The 17,917-nt window shown below is 40.0% G+C and overlaps 1 protein-coding gene across 1 annotated transcript in view; it reads left to right on the top strand.

The window, feature by feature from the left end:
• Nucleotides 1-6,245: 6,245 nt before the first annotated feature.
• Nucleotides 6,246-17,917, top strand: part of crhr1 (corticotropin releasing hormone receptor 1) — an 80,788-nt gene continuing 69,116 nt past the window's right edge. Inside the window, exon 1 of the mRNA XM_038282252.1 lies at nt 6,246-6,561. Within this exon, the coding sequence (XP_038138180.1) occupies nt 6,538-6,561 (24 nt within the window). The 5' untranslated portion in view covers nt 6,246-6,537. The remainder of the gene's footprint in view (nt 6,562-17,917) is intronic.

Genomic DNA, 17,917 nt, shown 5'->3' with positions numbered 1-17,917 from the left:
GAGGGCAGCAGAGAACGCTCATCCGTACCATGCAGCAAACTAACAGCTTCTGCCAGCAGGTTTGTTTAATTTGGCAAGAGCAAGAGACAGTGCACATTAATCAACATCATGAAATGTAAATGTGCCCACGTTAGCTAAACTAAACTAATTTCTGCTGATTGTCCCTTTGGTAGTTTAAAGATAAAACCACTAATTAGTTTGCAAATTTAAAATTACAAATGATAGCAAAAGAATAAATAAAACAGAAATATTTTCAGATCTTTAGCTGAGCTTTAAATGTGTTATTTCAGTATCTCTCTTAGCTTGTTGCTTTACAATAAAAATGCCCCATGCGCACTGCAAAAATGGTCTAGGAATAAGTGAATATTTCTTAAATTTAGGGTATTTAATCCTAATTTGAGCTGGTAAATAAGATGATTTGCCAATGGAATGAGTATTTTTACTTTTAAAATATGAAAATAAGATAATGTGCACTTGAAATAAGACAATGCAGTTGTTTATTTTCTTATTTAAAATGTAAATCTTTTTTCCATTGGCAAAAGGTCTCACTTACCTCCTCAATTCAAGAAAAAATGCACTTATATTAAGAAAAAAATACTTATTTAGATTAAAAACTTTTGCAGTGTGATGCCAATTTTACTATAAAAAACAACTGATCAAATTAACCCTTACAAAAACAACGTTATTCAGAAGACAGCTCATCCACCATGATTCCATCTGCTGTACACATTTAAAGTCCTTTTAGTCAACATCAGCTCTTTTGCTTCTTTACATAATGATTCTTTTAGACTTAATGTGCTTTAGACTAATATTCTCAGGAAAAAAACTTATCAGGACTCAGAAAATAATGTTCTATGATCCAAAGTAAGCTTTAAATTAAACCCCTCTCCATCATTAGCCAGTGCCCTGAATTTTTTAGGTCAAAACCAACGTTCTTTTAATGCATTTAATATGTGACGGAAAATAACCCCATAGCACCATGCAGCCACCGTTGTGTTTCCACGGTGCTCCTTCTGTGATGTGCTTTTTTCTGTGTAAAACTTTTACTCAGCGAAACTTAAACTTAACCTTTTAGAAGCTTAGAGTTCTAGTTTGGTTCTGTTTTCCTGAACACATCATCCAACATGGTTCTGGGAAACTTTAACCGGACTCTTTACGTTTTGTAAATCCTTTCACCTTTGTCCTGCTTTTTATTGCATTTATGGCTGTCCTCCGGTGGGTTTAACTATCCTGAGGGTTGCAGGTAGTAAAGGTAGTTAGTTAAGATAGAAAATGTCTTTTATGAAGCCATGTTCTGATTAGTCTTTAAGCCAGGATAACCTCCCAGTTAAATTTTCTGTTATTTATCACAATATACAATTATCTCCATCATCCCTGCATCACTTATGACAGAAAGATCAACAAAATCCCTTTGGAAGGGCATGGTCTAGATTTCTGTATCGTAAACAGTATTTTGAAATGTATTCACAGCCTGTGACAGAATATATAAAAATATATATACAGTTACAGCTGAGCTTTTAATATTACGGCATTAAAAAAAGAGGCTGAAACAGAATTAAATTGGGTTTCATGCCGTTTACAAAGGAGTTTGAACAACTTAAATAGCATTAAGATAAAAAAATAAAATTAACTTTATTTGATATTTTAATTCACTGCATGCGTAGCAAAATCCTGGAAAGTATTTAAACAGTTTACTTCTCAGAATGTTTATGGGTTTGAAGGCTGGGAAGAGATTTGATTTAGTTGCTGTCGAGTTGTGTTGTTTCACTGGAGCCGAAATCAAATAAGAGAACAGCATCCTCGTCTCCATGGTTGAAATGATTGATGTTTTTACTGACAGCCCCGCTGTGTTTGCAGAGGTGTGCACAGGCACGGTGCTTACTTTGTATTTCCAGAACAAAACCAAACAGAACAGATTTACTGGGATCAGTGAGTCTGTGGGTGTTCAACATGATGTGTTGTTGTGTTGCACCGATGCATGTGTGTGTGAGTTTGTGTTCCCTGCTGCAGCTGAAACTGTCGTTTCACCTGGGAAAACCTGACCGGGTCTGAGTGGCTCCGAGCTGAGGTTCGGACTGAGGTCAGCAGGTTGACCCCTCAGGATTCAGGCTGCTCCAGATCAGACGTTCCTCCTGGAAATGAACTGCAGGAACAGGCAGCTGATGAAGGAACCGGGTTGAATGTGATCCATATTTTGTGCTCATCAATTTTTCTTAAAGTTTAAATAAAAGATCCAAGTTTGTGGTTCTGATTAAATCATCAGAGACATCCTGTCCAACAGGGATGTTTGGTTCTCTAAACAGATTCCTATTAATGAGGGTGTTCCCTCTGAGTGAGAAGCTGGAGTTCTGCTATCATGAACTGAACTGGTTCAGAGTCTGACCCATCAGGCTTGCCGTACTAAAGCAAAATTAAATCCAATCAGTTTATTTTATAGCGCCACTTTAAAACACATTAACTCAAAAAATCTGATCATCCAGGCATACTGGCAAAAAGTTTTCTATCTAAAAAAGCCTGACTTATGGCATAAAATTGTCGACTTTGCAGGATTCAATTCTCCTGGATTGGATGGTTGCTTGTATATTGTCAGTGGCTTTGCAGCAATCCCTCCTACTGAGCAGCAGCAGAAAGGAAAACCCCACTTTGACAGGATGAAACCTCCAGCAGATCTGGGCTCAGAGTGAGCGGCCTTCTGCCACCAACTACTGAGACTTTGAGTAAACAGGGGAGACACACTAAAGGAATACAGATGCAGTGAACCAGCAGCACTTTCTATGTGATAGAAAAGATGTAGAAAATATATTTCTTAACTTTCCTTGATGGGCCCTTGGCTGGTCCCCTAAGATTCCTTTTTTAAAAATCAATCTTTGTTCTAAAATATTCTCTCTGTCATGATTTGTGGACATTAAGCTTTTTTATCCTGGTCAGACCCTGTAATTCAGTGAAAGGGTGGAGTCAGAGTAAAAAAAAATATGCACACCCAGTGGCTGGAAGTCGGCTGCCATTCGGCTGGTGTTTGACTGCACTGCAAAAAATTGAAATCTAATTAAGTAATTTTTGCTTAAAATAAGTTTTTTTTCTTGAATTAAGCAGGTAAGGGAGAGACTTTGCCAATAGAAATGTCAGGAATCCGGTTTTTGTGGGTTGTGTCTGTGTTTCCTGTTTTCCTCCACCAGGTGGCGCCCCGTCCTCATTGGGCCTCCCTGCACACCTGCAGCCCGTTGCCTCATTACCTGTGGAGTGTTTATGAGCTGCTGACTGCCACTACCTTGGGGCCAGAGTGTTGCTAATACTGGGAAGTCATCCTGCAAACTGGATTTCTCGGACCTTCTCTCCCTGGAAGGATCTACTAAGCTTCAAACTGAGCTGGGGTTCAAAAGGAGGTTTGCATCCATTTTCCCCAAGAGATCATTTGAGCTTCGCACTGAGAAAGGGATTACTCTCCACTACGACCCGTTCAAGTACCGCAGGAAATCTGAATGGCAGTCAGCTTTCTCCGTTCACCAAGGAACAACCGCAGTCTGAGTAAACCCTGTCCGCCCAACATCAAACAATATCACTGGAACATCCCACACAGACTGGATTCTATTAAGGACACCTTTTGTTGGAAACGTGAGTCTGCAACCTATTCCTTCTCTTCAAGCCCAAGAATCTAATTTCCCACTGAGCCTGAACTAACCGCAGCGTCTTCCCCTCATCTTTCAGTTCCGGTTGAGCAGTGTCCAGAGCAGCAATGGACTCATGTCATTATTCTAATAAACCTGTTAAACTTTCCCCTGGTCTCTCTGTTTGGTCTTCTGCATTTTGGGTCAGACTTTTAGGAAAATCATGGCAAGAACAAGACAATTTGTATTTAAAATAAGAAAAAAAATATTGCATTGTCTTTAAGTGTGTAATATCTAGTTATCTTACTTTAGGAGTAAATATACTCATTCCAATGACAAATTGTCTTATTTATCTACTGAAATTAAGGGTAAATACACTTAATTTCAGAGAATTTTTCTAGATGGTTTTTGCAGTGTGGGAAGGGCCATTTTGAATTGATTATTGGGTTTATCTAGGGGGAAAATAAAGGTAGAAAATGATCTCTGAGCTAGTGTTTAAGTCTAGAATATGAAAGAGAATAGTAGTCAGGGTAAAATCTCAGCCAACAAATATATCTGAGCAAGGGCGTAGGTTTGATCTCAACTTTGGTAGGGACACTATTGGTCTCAAGTTGAATCGCACTGGAAAAACGATCTAGAAATAAGTAAAAATTTCTTAAATTTAGTGTATTTATCCTTAATTCAAGTAGCTAAATGAGAAAGTTTGCCAATGGGATGAGTACTTTTACTCTTAAAATATGTTAATTAGATATTATGCACTTGAAACAAGACAATGCAATTGTGTTTTTATTATTGTAAGTGTAAATTGTCTTGTTCCATTGGCAAAATGTCTCTTTTACCTCCTTAATCCAAGAACAAATGCACTTATTTTAAGAAAAAATTACTAGATTTAGATTTTTTCCAGTGTGGTCTGATGTAAAAAATATGCATGCTCCTATATTTTTTTTAATGCTTAACATTAGTATCAGGGCGCATTTCATTTAAAGAGAAAACAGCTTTTTTTTTGCTACATTTATACAAATTTTATCTGCACTACACACACAAGATGCTGTCAATGTTTGAAGCACCTGTTGCTCTGAATGATGTGAAATTGGGACAATTTAACACTTTGAAAAGGTTACATTTGAACTTACCAGTGACTAAAAGCAAAAGGTAAATATGTGCCTTTTTAACCAAATATAATCTTAATAGGTTTGTTTTATGTGTATGTATCAGACGATTTCTTTTGAAGAAATAGAATTGTGCAGAGGTAAACAGTGGTAAAACCCACTCTTATTTAATTTTTTTTTATCTGATATGTTGATATTCTTTGTATTGTAAAACAAAGTAAAAAAAAAAAACATATTCTAGGGACTGCAAATAGATTAATTGAATTTAAGAAGCGACTGCTGCAACAACACTGTATTGTAAACTATAAACATGTTATTTGCATAGGTAGGGACAAATAGGTCGGGCCAAAATTTTGGTAGGGACATGTCCCTATGGTCCCTATGCAAACCTACGCCCATGTATCTGAGAGAGTTTAAGCACTGGAACACAGAACCAGGTGGGTCATTTATAGACGGAGAGAAGCACGGTGTTGGCAGCAGCAATAGCCTGACAATGACAATGTCACAGATCAAGAAAATACTGTAGGAGCTATGGTGAAGAGGAAAAAAGAAACAGACGTCATTAGGTTCAAGTTGAGGTCATTTTAACCATCGTTACAACTATAGAAATGTTGAGGGTAAAAGGTAAGGAGAGTTAAAGGCTGGTTATCCTCCTGCAGCAGTGTGTCGCAGTGAGCTTGTCACAGATATTTTTGGTTTATTCCCAATATTGAAGCGTGGTCTGCGCTGTTATTCCACGCCACAACGCAAGAGGAACAATCAGGAACTAGCTGTGGGTCTAGATACGGCCGAGGCGGAAGAAGTGGGGGCAAGTTCGTTTGACAACGGAGGGACATGTGGACCAAAAAGAGCATAGATCCATGTGGAAAAAAGGGTCCCAATGTTCTCACGCACCTCGTTCTTCTAGCTGCTCCATCTTCACCAGTCGTTTTCCATAATGGCGGTCATACAAACAAAAGAAGCCAGTAAGGCACCAAACAGGAATACGCATTGACCAATCAGAGGCCATCTTTCTCCAATCTCTCAATCTTACTTCTCCTCTCTCATTTTCTCCAATGAAACTAGAAATTTAGAAGTAAACGTTTAAATTTCCTTTCATTTTGTAAAGTGTAACCATAGAGCTTTGGGTAGATTTCCTTTATTTAAGTCCTTTATTACAGCAAGAAGTCTTTGAATCCAGAAATGATTTAAAACATTCAGGTTTTTTATTGATATAAACTGCTCAACAGAAACTCCTCCTCTTCCTCAGGAGGAGGACAGGTGAACAGAGGAGGGAGGGGCTGGACAGGTGAGAGGGGATGAAGCCACCTTTGATGTTCATTTACGTCACGTGACATGAAGCTATAATTGCTTCATCCAGTCAGTAGGTTCATTGATCAGAGGCTGTTTAAAGTGCTGTCTAGTGTGTGTGTGTGTGTGTGTGTGTAGGGGAGGGAATGGGTAGCCGGACACCCCCCCCCCCCTCTCTCTCCTCTGATTGGCTGCCTCTCTCCTCCTCTCCTGCTGCCAGCGCCGCTCCTCTTCAGATCCAGGTTCAACCTGCGCATCTCGGACTCCAATCGGACCCAGATCAGAATAAGACTAGAACCTCTACGGATCAGTAGGATCAGAGTTTAGACTCTTCTGTCACATCAGCTCACTTTCATCCAACCCTTATTGGTTCGGATCTTTCTTTTTTCTTATTATTTTTTGCGGATATTTGATGTCGTTCTGTCCCGGTTCTGATCAAGATGTGCCGGATCAGCGCGCCCCGCACGAGGCTGTGAACGCAGGACCACGGCGTGCCGAAGCGCGCGCCCCCGGCCGTGCGCGTGAATGAAGAGATGGCGCTAAAAGTCCTGAGTCAGGTAGGACGGGAGCGCGCCGCCCGTGAGCGCGTTCGCGCTGTTGTAGAATCTCTGACCTTGTGAGGTCCAGAACCGGTTCCTAAAAAGACTGATTCGGTTCCAGATCCTGGAGAGACTGACGTGCACGCGCCCGCGCGCGCTACAGGAAAACAAACAAACATCTGATTCTATGTTTTACTTGGTAAACTGGTCCAAAACAGAACCAATAGTAGAACTAGAGCAGATTGTTTAAATGAAGGTTCTTCCCAGTGCTGGTTTTATTCTGGTTCCAGTTTCACTCAAACTGGGAAAACAATCTAGAAATAAGTAAAAAATTCTTAAATTAAGTATATTTTCTTGATTGAATAGGTAAATTAGATAATTTGCCAATGGAATGAGTATTTTTAATCTTAAAAAAGGATAAGTAGATAATTTGCTCTTGAAATAAGACAATGTAATTGTTTTTTCTTATTTTAAATGTAAATTGTCTTGTTCCATTGGCAAAGTGTCTCTTTTATCTCCTCAATTGAAGAACAAATGCACTTATTTTAAGAAAAAAATGACATATCTAGATTTAGATTTTTTCCAGGACAGTTTCTGGGTTCTTTCCACCATAAAGTGAAGCAGAAATGGTTTTAATCTTTAGAGGCTTTAATGTGTTTGAATGAGATTTGATGAATTCTCAATCAGAACATGAGGGTTCTGTCTGATTTAGAACCAGAGTAAATCAGAGGGATGGTTCTGTCCAGTGGGTTTCAGATAAACGTCTTTGACTCAAAGAGCTCTGTGGGCTACTCAGAACCGAAGAGCAAACAGATCCTGAACATCTAGATCAGGGGGAACCAATTAAAAATCAGTGAGGTCCAAATAAAGAAAACCATCAACTAGTAAAGGTCTGGAGACATTTTTATTTATAATCTGTTACTTTAAACAGAATTTAACACTGAAATAAGATGAGTTTTTTATGCATAATGTTATACATTGAATTTTTAAATAAAGACATAAAAAAAAGAACATTTTTCCTTTTTAAAATCTAAAGTGTTTTTTTTTTAAGTAGAGAACAACAATCATTCAGTTTGGTATATAGATACTTTCCTGATTCCCATATTTTCTTAAACCCCTGAACTGATGGTTTGTTATTTTCTTTCTTTTTTCTGTCTTAATGTTGGCAGTGGGCTTTAGGCTGCCCTGCAAGGCTTTAAACCTGGGTTTAACCGGAGACTAAGCCATTCTCAAGCACATATCAAGGAGCTCATTTTGAGCCTGGATCCAGATTTATTGTTGATTCTGTTCATGGTGGAGAATCCTGCTTCACAGCAGCAGGTTGAGCCAAACATCCTCTAAATGTGCAGGGTCATCTTTGAGCACGCCATTTCACTTTTCTTTCACCAGTTCACCGCAGTTCTTCCAGCAGTCCACACTTTCTCTGCTCTCTTTTTCTCATGGTCTTCTCCTTCTTTCCCATCGCCCGGCTTGCCACAGGTTTGCCTGCTGTGTCTAAAAGTAGCAGCAGCAGCAACCCAGACTGACAGCTCATTGGCTCATTTGGATTGACCCATATAACTCATAGATGTTTAATCTGAGGTTAGATGGAGAACATTTCATGTCTTTCCACGGATTCTTTATTGGATTCTGGTCTGGACTTTGACTAGGCCATTTTAACATATTAATATAAGGTTCTACTGTAATAATAACAACAATAATAATGTAGTAATGATTATACTACATAATCATTATTACATCAGCTACCACTGCTCCAGTCTCTGGTCTTCTGCAGTCGGACTGAAATAATTAATGGGATCAAATGATCAATGGATTATTTAAATAATAATCATCTAATTTAATAATCTATTAATTGTTAACTGGAGTATAGAGGCTCTAAAGTATGCCTTTACCTGATTGTAAAAAGAATATCAACATTTTGCATGTTAAGATAAATAAATAAAAAATGCTCCATCCAGAACTCCTGAAATGGAAAATATTTAGTTTCAACTGGTTTCACTTCATTAAAATCTTCTTTAAGGAACCTTTTGCTAACCGATTATTCATCGATTAATCGAAAAAAGAATCGACAGATTAATCGATTTGCAAAGCAATCGTTAGTTGCAGCCCTTTTCTGCTGCTTCTTCCAGGAGATCTGTAGACTGAAAAAATCATCTAGAAATAAGTAAAAATGTCTTAAATGAACTATATTTACCCTTAATTTGAGTAGGGAAATGAGATAATTTGCCAATGGAATGAGTATTTTTACTCTTAAAATAGGATAATTAGATAATTTGCACTTGAAATAAAAGAATGATGTTGTGTTTTCTTACTTTAAGTGTAACTTTTGTTGATCCATTGGCAAAATATCCCTTTTACCTCCTCAATCCAAGAACAAATGCACTTATTTTAAGAAAAAATGACTTATCTAGATATTGATTTCTTCCAGTGTAGTTTTACTTCCAGCCATCTTCCCATGAAGCTTTCCTTTCTCCAATGGGGAGTCCCTCATTTTTATTTATTTTGTCCAGTAAGTTCAGTTTTGGAAGCATCTGAGCAAAACGTCTGCTTCCACTAGAATGCTGTGTCTTCTAGTTTTTTATGGCTTCTTTCTTATATAACTTTTCAGATTTGCTTCACATAGACCTTTTCCCCTGACCCGTCTCATTTGTTTCTTGGTATTCATGATGCTGGTTGTTCTCTTATGTTCTTTAAAGAACATCTTAGGCCAGACATCAGAGAGCTTGGGTTTATACGCAGACCCTGCATAATGACATGGTGAGTTCTGGTGCTGGTTGGTGACCCTGGTTCTGATGAGGAGTTATAACACTATTCAGATCTCTATCTGTAAAAACTTCAACCAATCTAAAATGAGTTACTGGCTATTATGTAGCACAACAGGTGCTCTTTTTTCATTAACAGAACCTCTCAGAACATCTGTTCTCTGAGCTCTTTAAAGGTATTGTGGAGGATTTTCGTGCATTTTTGATAAGACCCGCCGTCTCCACTTTAAAAAAATTGCACATGCACAATCCTGCAGCCGCTCAAGAGAGGGATGGCCTATTAAACGTCTACGAGGGCGTGCACGAGCCGATTTCTCCTCGTGCACGCTCTGTTTAAAAGTTGCTGTTCTCATAGCTCATACAAGCTTACAGCGTCCAAACATCTGCTCTAACTCCTAAATCCCTCAATCACTTTATAGAGCGGTGACTTTATCAGCCTGGTGAGACCATCCTGATCTCGCGAGCTTTCAAGGTTTCACTCGCAGATCAGTCTGGCTACTTTCCTTTAAAGAAAATTTGGAGCCGTTCACCAAACGAACATCCAATCAGCGTTGGCTTTGAGGCGGGTTGAGGTGTGATGCAACGAGAAGCGCCACAGTTCAGTCTAAAGAACATGGCGGCTTCAGCCGATGAAACTAGCGTTAGCGTGGCTATCGAGCAAGTTTTATGGGAATTACAGAGTATTTCTTCACTGAAAGAAGAGCAAAACACTGCTCTGGAGGCTTTTCTCAGAGGAAAAGATGTTTTTGCTCTTCTCCCGACTGGTTTGGGCAAGAGTAGCCTGGCTGTTAGTACGTCATATGCTTCGTTGATCTGATTGGTTTATTTGGCCCGTCTATCACCAACATAGGCCAATCAGCTAACCAGTATTTTCGCCCCTTCCCAAAATTACTTCAACGGAAGGTTTCCAGATGGATATGCGGAGCAAATCCATCTGGCGGAGTCAGGTTAGGACTTTATAGTGAACTCATTTAACTGGCTGTTTGGACAGATCTTCACTGCTTTTTGCTCCATTGGTCAGGTAACTCCGCCTTCGGCATTTTTGTTATAAGTCACAGCTGTCGGGTAGCGGCAGCCTATGGCGACAGCGGTGACAGCAAATCCCATAATGCTTTGCAAGGAGAGCTCTCTGTGCAAAGCCGTCTGGGATATATCTGCCTCTTCTGAGGCCTTCCTTTTCTTCTCATACACTTCGTAGAAACTTTTTGTCTTACGACCCTCGGCCATTTTCAAAGAAGCGCAGTGAGAAAGGTGAGCTTCAATGATTGTCTGAAACCGTAGCTCACCACAGATATACGCCTGAAAGTACGCATGTGCAGAAAAAGATAGCTAACGGTACGAGCATGTTGGATGATTGACAGTTAGGAGGACCACTTATTAGAAATAAATGATTGTCCTCTGTACCTTTAACGTTCTAACTGCAGCTGAATGTCCAATTCACCAAAGGTTTACCTTTAATCCTCCTTTTGGTTTTATTTCCCCCATATTCCCCTTTGGTTCCTGTTCCTCCCTGTCCTGCTCTCGTCTTTGAGAACTCCCACCTTTGATCCTCTCAGCTCCTGAACATCAGCTAATCCACTTCAGGGAGTCTGGATCCGTTCCTCGGCTCAGCCTGAGTAGTGTTCATGTTTTGGCATCAGAGAGAGGACAATTTTTCTACCAAAAGGAGGACATTTTTCTTCACTCACTTCCTGTTTCACTAACAGGTTTAGGAATCAGGTGTGAATTTAGTTTAGGTTTATTTTAGGTTGAGGTGTGCACTGGTACTGGTTAGGTTTAGGGTTATTGTAGGGTTAGGAAATGAAAATCCCTGAGAATCAGTGGCGGGATGAGAATGTGTGTGTGTTTCTGCAGCAGATGGTCGGCTTCTGAATTTGTCTGCAGGGAGTCATAATGAGCTCCTAAAACAACCCATTCAGTTTCCAAACGATGGGATCACCGGGACATGGACCGAGGGACACATGGAGCGGGCCGACAGGGTCAGCAGAGCTTCAAATGAAAGAAAACCTGAACGGAACCGGAATAGAAGTAGATTCTTGGTTTGAGATAAACACAGATTTCTACGCTAATTTGGAAATGATTCAGTCTAATGTATAAAACAACAAAAATGTGTTTTTACAGATTCTATTTTCTTTTGTCCAAATGTCAATCCTTCCCTACTTCTCTGTAATATTTCTCTTCTTTTTTGTCGTCTTACTTGTTTCTTTCCCTTCTTCCTTTTCATTTTTCTTCCTTTCCCTTTATTATTTTTCTTATTTCCTGGAGACCTCTTTTCCTGCCTTTTTCCTTCCTTTTCTTTTTCCCTTGTATATTTTCCTTTATTGCATCCTCCATTTGTCTCCTTCCTTCCTTTCCTTCTGTCCTTCCTTATATTTCCATCCTTTTGTCCTTCTAGGTTTACCTTAATTTCTGATGCCTTTCCCTTCTCCCCTGCTTTTGAGCTTTCTTCTCTCCTTTCTTCTGTCATTTCTTCCATCCTTGTATCCTAGTCGCTTCTTTATATTTTTTATCATCCTTTCTTTCATTCTGTTTTCATTTTTTATGTAGAATTTATACTTAAATCCAGCAGTAAACACATCTGCCATAAATTCATACTGAACTCTGTTTTTTTATTTAAAATTTCCAAATGAATTTAAAGGACAGAGAAAGTCCAAAGTTGAGTCCAGAACTCTGCCCCCCCCCCCACTGTTACCTGCTGCAGGGCCAGAACCCGACAACAGCTGCCCACATCTGGCTTCAGGCCTAAATCTAAAGATGCTGCATTAATCAGATATGAACCCTCAGGTCATGTGTGTCCAGGAATATGTTTTCCTTTGGAGGAACTTTTATAGGGTATGAGCTGGACCAAGGAAACAGAAAGCTGCTGCAGGAACATTCCGGATGAAAAAACTTTTAAATTCATGCAGAAACTCTTAAGACGGAGGAGGATCCGTTTCCTCTGGGAGCCAGGGACTATTTTTAGGAGACACACACAGACTTCTATAGCAGACAACCTGTATCGCTCAGGCAACCTCTGTAGCAGGAGGAGTGTGTCGGCACTAATGAGGTCAGGTGATTGGCAGCAGTCGAGGAGACGACAGTCACTCTCATCCATCACTTCCTGCCTCCTTCACCCCACCATCCTCCCTCTCCTCCCCTCACAGAGATGATAAGGAGGAGGAAGAGTGAAGAACCTCCAAAAGAAGAGGAGAGTTTATCTAAAGAAGCAATGTTCAGGTTTATTTGGGGTCTAACAGCTCAGATTGTTCAGCTGTGGATCCAACCTCTGTCTGTCTGTGGGAACTCAGACGCCTCCGGGTCCTGGTCCACTTCCATCAACCCGTTTCAGCATCAGCATCCTCCAATCACTGCCCGGCTTCTGGCTGCTGATGCTCTCATTCTCTTATTACATGTGACCTTTAGACGTTTTGTTTCTGCTCTGATCTGACTGACTGCGGTCCACTTCTGTTTGTTCCTTTGAGTTTCTTCAGCTAGGAAACTCATGGAAAAAGGCTGCATATGCACAGAAATCTGGCATATGTTGTGTTTCAATTCAATTCATTTGATTTCTGTAGCGCCAATTCACAACACGTCAGCTCAAGACACTTTACAGTTCACCAGTTCATCCAGTCAAATTGATTCAAACTATCTAAGAAAAACCAGTTGATTGCATCGACTCATTGACTCAAAGGCAATCCCTCACACTAAGCATGCTTGTAGTGACAGTGGAGAGGAAAAACTCCCTTTTAACAGGAAGAAACCTCCAGCAGAACCAGGCTCAGTGTGAGCGGCCATCTGCTGAGGCCGACTGGGGTTCAAGGAGACAGAAGCAGAGATACAAAGGCAGCTGTTAACGGCAGCCTTGTCCAGGAAACACACAGCCAGGCAGACGAGCTCCGAGCCAGCTCCCATGGCAGAGGATGAAGAGAGCAAATCCAGTTAGTCACAGTAAGAGAAACAGGACTACACTGAAAAACAGGCCGATCGTGAACATCTATAAACAAAGGTGTTGATGGCAGCAGCACAGCTGATATTTCTCTCCATGATGGAGTCACAGCCAAACAGGATCAGACCAGATGAAGCTACTATGAGAAAAAGCAGAGAGAGCAGAACGTTAGAGATTGAACTAACAGATTCTGCAGAGCGGGAGAATAGAGATAGAATGAAGCAGAATGATGAAAAAGGGGTCCTTATGTCCTGCAGTGTCACAATGGGCTGGAGGTTTGTTAGGATCCAAATGCAGACGCAAAAGCTTGAGGTGGTCAATTCAAAGTTTAATAACAAAAGTTCAGCAGAAGCATAAATCAACAAAATCCACAGAAACTGAGAACCAGGAATATTAAAAAAAAGTGACTGAACAAGAGGAGATTAAATGGGAGGGAGGCTAATGAGCAGATTGGGAGCAGGTGTGAACAGAGGCTAGAAGGGAGCTAGGGAAAAGGAGACTGACACAAGAGGGAAAAAAGGAGATATCTAAGAACTTAAATACATTCAAAAATAGCTAGAACACAAGATTGAAAACAAGACCAATAAAAAACAGAGATAAAACTTAAACAAAACCAAAACCATGACATCCAGCAGTCTAAGCCTATAGCAGCATAACTAGGGGTGGAACGCTTCACAAAATCCACGGTTCGGTTCGGTTCACGGTTTCGTGGTCACAGTTTTTGGTTCGGTATACAGGTGCTGGTCATAAAATTAGAATATCATGAAAAAGTAGATTGATTTCAGTAATTCCATTTAAAAAGTGAAACTTGTATATTATATTCATACATTACATACAAACTCATATATTTCAGATGTTTATTTTGTTTAATTTTGATGATTACAAATGACAACAAATGAAAATCTCAAATTCATCATATCAGAAAATTAGAATATTACTGAAGACCAATAAAAACAAAGGATTTATAGAAATGTTGGCCAACTGAAAAGTATGAACATGAAAAGTATGAGCATGTACAGCACTCAGTATTTAGTTGGGCCTCCTTTGGCCTGTATTACTGCAGCAATGCGGCGTGGCATGGAGTCGATCAGTCTGTGGCACTGCTCAGGTGTTATGATAGCCCAGGTTGCTCTAATAGTGGCTTTTAGCTCTTCTGAATTGTTGGGTCTGGTGTATTGCATCTTCTTCTTCACAATACCCCATAGATTTTCTATGGGGTTAAGGTCAGGAGAGTTTGCTGGCCAATTAAGAACAGGGATACCATGGTCCTTCAACCAGGTACTGGTAGCTTTGGCACTGTGTGCAGGTGCCAAGTCCTGTTGGAAAATGAAATCTGCATCTCCAAAAAGTTGGTCAGCTGCAGGAAGCATGAAGTGCTCTAAAACTTCCTGGTATGTGGCTGCGTTGACCCTGGACCTCAGAAAACACAATGGACCAACACCAGCAGATGACATGGCACCCCAAACCATCACTGACTGTGGAAACTTTACACTGGACTTCAAGCAACGTGGATGAAGTGCCTCTCTTCTTTTCCTCCAGACTCTGGGACCTTGATTTCCAAAGGAAATGCAAAATTTACTTTCATCAGAGAACATGACTTTGGACCATTCACCAGCAGTCCAGTCCTGTTTCTCTTTAGCCCAGGCAAGACGCTTCTGACGCTGTCTGTGGTTCAAGAGTGGCTTGACACAAGGAATGCGACAGCAGAAACCCATGTCTTTCATACGTCTGTGTGTGGTGGTTCTTGAAGCACTCACTCCAGCTGCAGTCCACTCTTTGTGAATCTCCCCCACATTTTTGAATGGGTTTTGTTTCACAATCCTCTCCAGGGTGCGGTTATCTCTCTTGCTTGTACACTTTTTTCGACCACATCTTTTCCTTCCCTTCGCCTCTCTATTAATGTGCTTGGACACTGAGCTCTGTGAACAGCCAGCCTCTTTAGCGATGACCTTTTGTGTCTTGCCCTCCTTGTGCAAGGTGTCGATGGTCGTCTTTTGGACAACTGTCAAGTCAGCAGTCTTCCCCATGATTGTGTAGCCTATAGAACTAGACTGAAAGACCATTTAAAGGCTTTTGCAGGTGGTTTGAGTTAATTAGCTGATTAGAGTGTGGCACCAGGGGCCATCAATTTTGAACCTTTTCACAATATTCTAATTTTCTGATATGATGAATTTGAGATTTTCATTTGTTGTCATTTGTAATCATCAAAATTAAACAAAATAAACATCTGAAATATATGAGTTTGTATGTAATGTATGAATATAATATACAAGTTTCACTTTTTAAATGGAATTACTGAAATCAATCTACTTTTTCATGATATTCTAATTTTATGACCAGCACCTGTATGTTAATTGTTAGCCTGACATGTTGGTCGTGTTGCTGTTAGCATAAACAAAACGTGTTGCACAATGCTTGCACACTGTTGCACTTTTATCCACAACTTTCTTTCCGCCGTCATCGTAGGTCACTCTAAATGCAAAGTGGTCCCATACAGCAGACCTATAAAGTGCTGCTGGCGCGTCTTCCAACTCCTGTTCTTTCCCACTCGCCATACCCACACAATTCTCCACAACAACTGCTACACCCGGCTACGCTGCTTCGCTTCTTCTTCCTCTTGTTTACTACTGGTGGTTGGCATTGGTCGCAGTACCGCCACCTTCTGCTCTGGAGTGTAAACGCTTCGCCTATGAGAAAAAGGAGCAGCGCATGAACCGAACGCAACACACGCGAATCGAACCGAACGGTTCGGACGGTTTTCATAAACCGTTCCATCCCTAAGCATAACTATAGAGATAGTTTTAAAAGGAAAGTTTTAAGCCTAGCCTTAAAAGTAGACAGGGTGTCTGCCTCACGGACTAAAACTTGTAGTTGGTTCCACAGGAGAGGAGCCTGATAACTAAAAGATCTGAGTCCCATTCTACTCTTAGAAATTCTAGAAACCACTAGTAAACCTGCAGATTGAAAGCTAAGTGCTCTCATGTGTAAACACTGGACTGAACCTGCAATCAATCGTTTTCGTCACACCTAGAGGCAATAAATAATTGTTAAATGTTTTATCTGAATAAAAGGTGGAAAGAGTGAAAAGCAAAAGCCTGTTTTCCTGATGTAACTGAAGTCATCAGCTGGTATGTCGCACTAAAATCAACATCACAGGACTGAGATCTCTCATCCAATCTGCCTACAGCTGATTTAGTGATGCTTTGGACCAAAACGAGGCAGTCTGACAGAACATGTTTTTCTCTTATTTGCTTTTGCTGCCGCCTGAGGTGTAAATATAAACTGGTTCTCTGTCCTCTCAACTGTTTAAATACAGGTGGAGTCTTTGTGAGTTCATTTTACTGCGATTTCTTTAGCATTATTCTCTCTTATTTACACTGTTCCGCTGCGGGGGCGCAAACGTTTCAGGGTTGCATTGTCTCGTCTTTACTGTATTATCTAAAAAGGTCAAACCAAGTGGTTTCATGCTCTTGTTGGTAAAATTAGTTTCAGAGTGTTTTAAATTAATCAATTCTGTCAAAAGAGCAAGTGCTTGATAAATACTCATAATAGCAGCTTTACTTGAAACACAGGCTCATAAACCCCTCTTCATTGTCAATGAGAATGTCAGTCTTATGAAAAACCCTTGAGATAAAATGTTATTCATATAACTAGATTCCAACAATTAACTACAAATCGCAAAAGGAGAGGATATAGAAGAGCAACGTTCATGCTAATAAAAGGACTAGAAACTATTTAACAGTAACATTAACATTGAATTAAATGCTACTGAACCTCAGAAATAACATAAACAAAATAAGATTAACCCACAAGATTAAACAGAAATAAAGTCCTGGAAAACAAAAACAAAAGTCCTAGACTGACAGTTTCTGTTTTAATAATGTTTAAAAAGCTCAATCTGGAGTGTTTGTGGTGCGCATTAGTGATTCTGTGTGGTTACGCACGTTAAGAATCTCCATCTCGCATCTCTTCACGGGACATCCTGGGCTGGATTTTGAAAATAAATAATATTGTCTTTGCGAGAACAAAATGTTTTTTGTTTAGACTTTTATTTTATTTTGTAGCAAATCCAAGCAGCTCTCGGATAAATCTCAGATAAAGTTTTATTGTCATTTTGTACAGCTTAGCAGAGAAATTAGTATTTCCCTTTATAAAGTGCCGCAGTGATCAAAATCTAAACATTGTATGAGAGACAATCGATGTATGGTTCGTTCTTTGGTTTTTTTCGTTTCAAAACAAAACCAAAAAAAGCAAAACAAGCATGTGGTTTTTTGTTTTTCCGTTTTCAAAACGAAATTAGAAAAACGGCATTTGCAGAAATGAAAAAAGGGTATCTTTTGGGATTTTTTTAAACTGCAATGGTTAAACCAAAGACAAACTTTATTGTGTTGTTAATTAAAAAGACATTATGGCAGAACCGGAAATGAAGACCTCAACTACCAACACATAACTTTTTTTAGTTACCAGTAGATGGCGGTAATGTGTAGCCTCGTGAGACCATCGTGATCTCGCGAGCTTTCAAGGTTTCACTCGCTAATCAGTCTGGAGACTCTCCGTAGAAAAAAATTTGGAGCCGTTCACCAAACGAACGTCCAATCAGCGTTGGCTTTGAGGCGGGTTGAGGTGTGACGCAACGAGAAGCGCGACAGTTCAGTCCAAAGAACATTGCGGCTTCAGCCGATGAAAC

This window comes from Cyprinodon tularosa, unplaced genomic scaffold (assembly GCF_016077235.1).
Source record: "Cyprinodon tularosa strain WSP-4 unplaced genomic scaffold, ASM1607723v1 ctg104, whole genome shotgun sequence".
NCBI classification, from domain to species: domain Eukaryota; kingdom Metazoa; phylum Chordata; class Actinopteri; order Cyprinodontiformes; family Cyprinodontidae; genus Cyprinodon; species Cyprinodon tularosa.
Note: the sequence above shows the minus strand (reverse complement) of the source record. Positions and strands in the feature narration are given on the sequence as shown.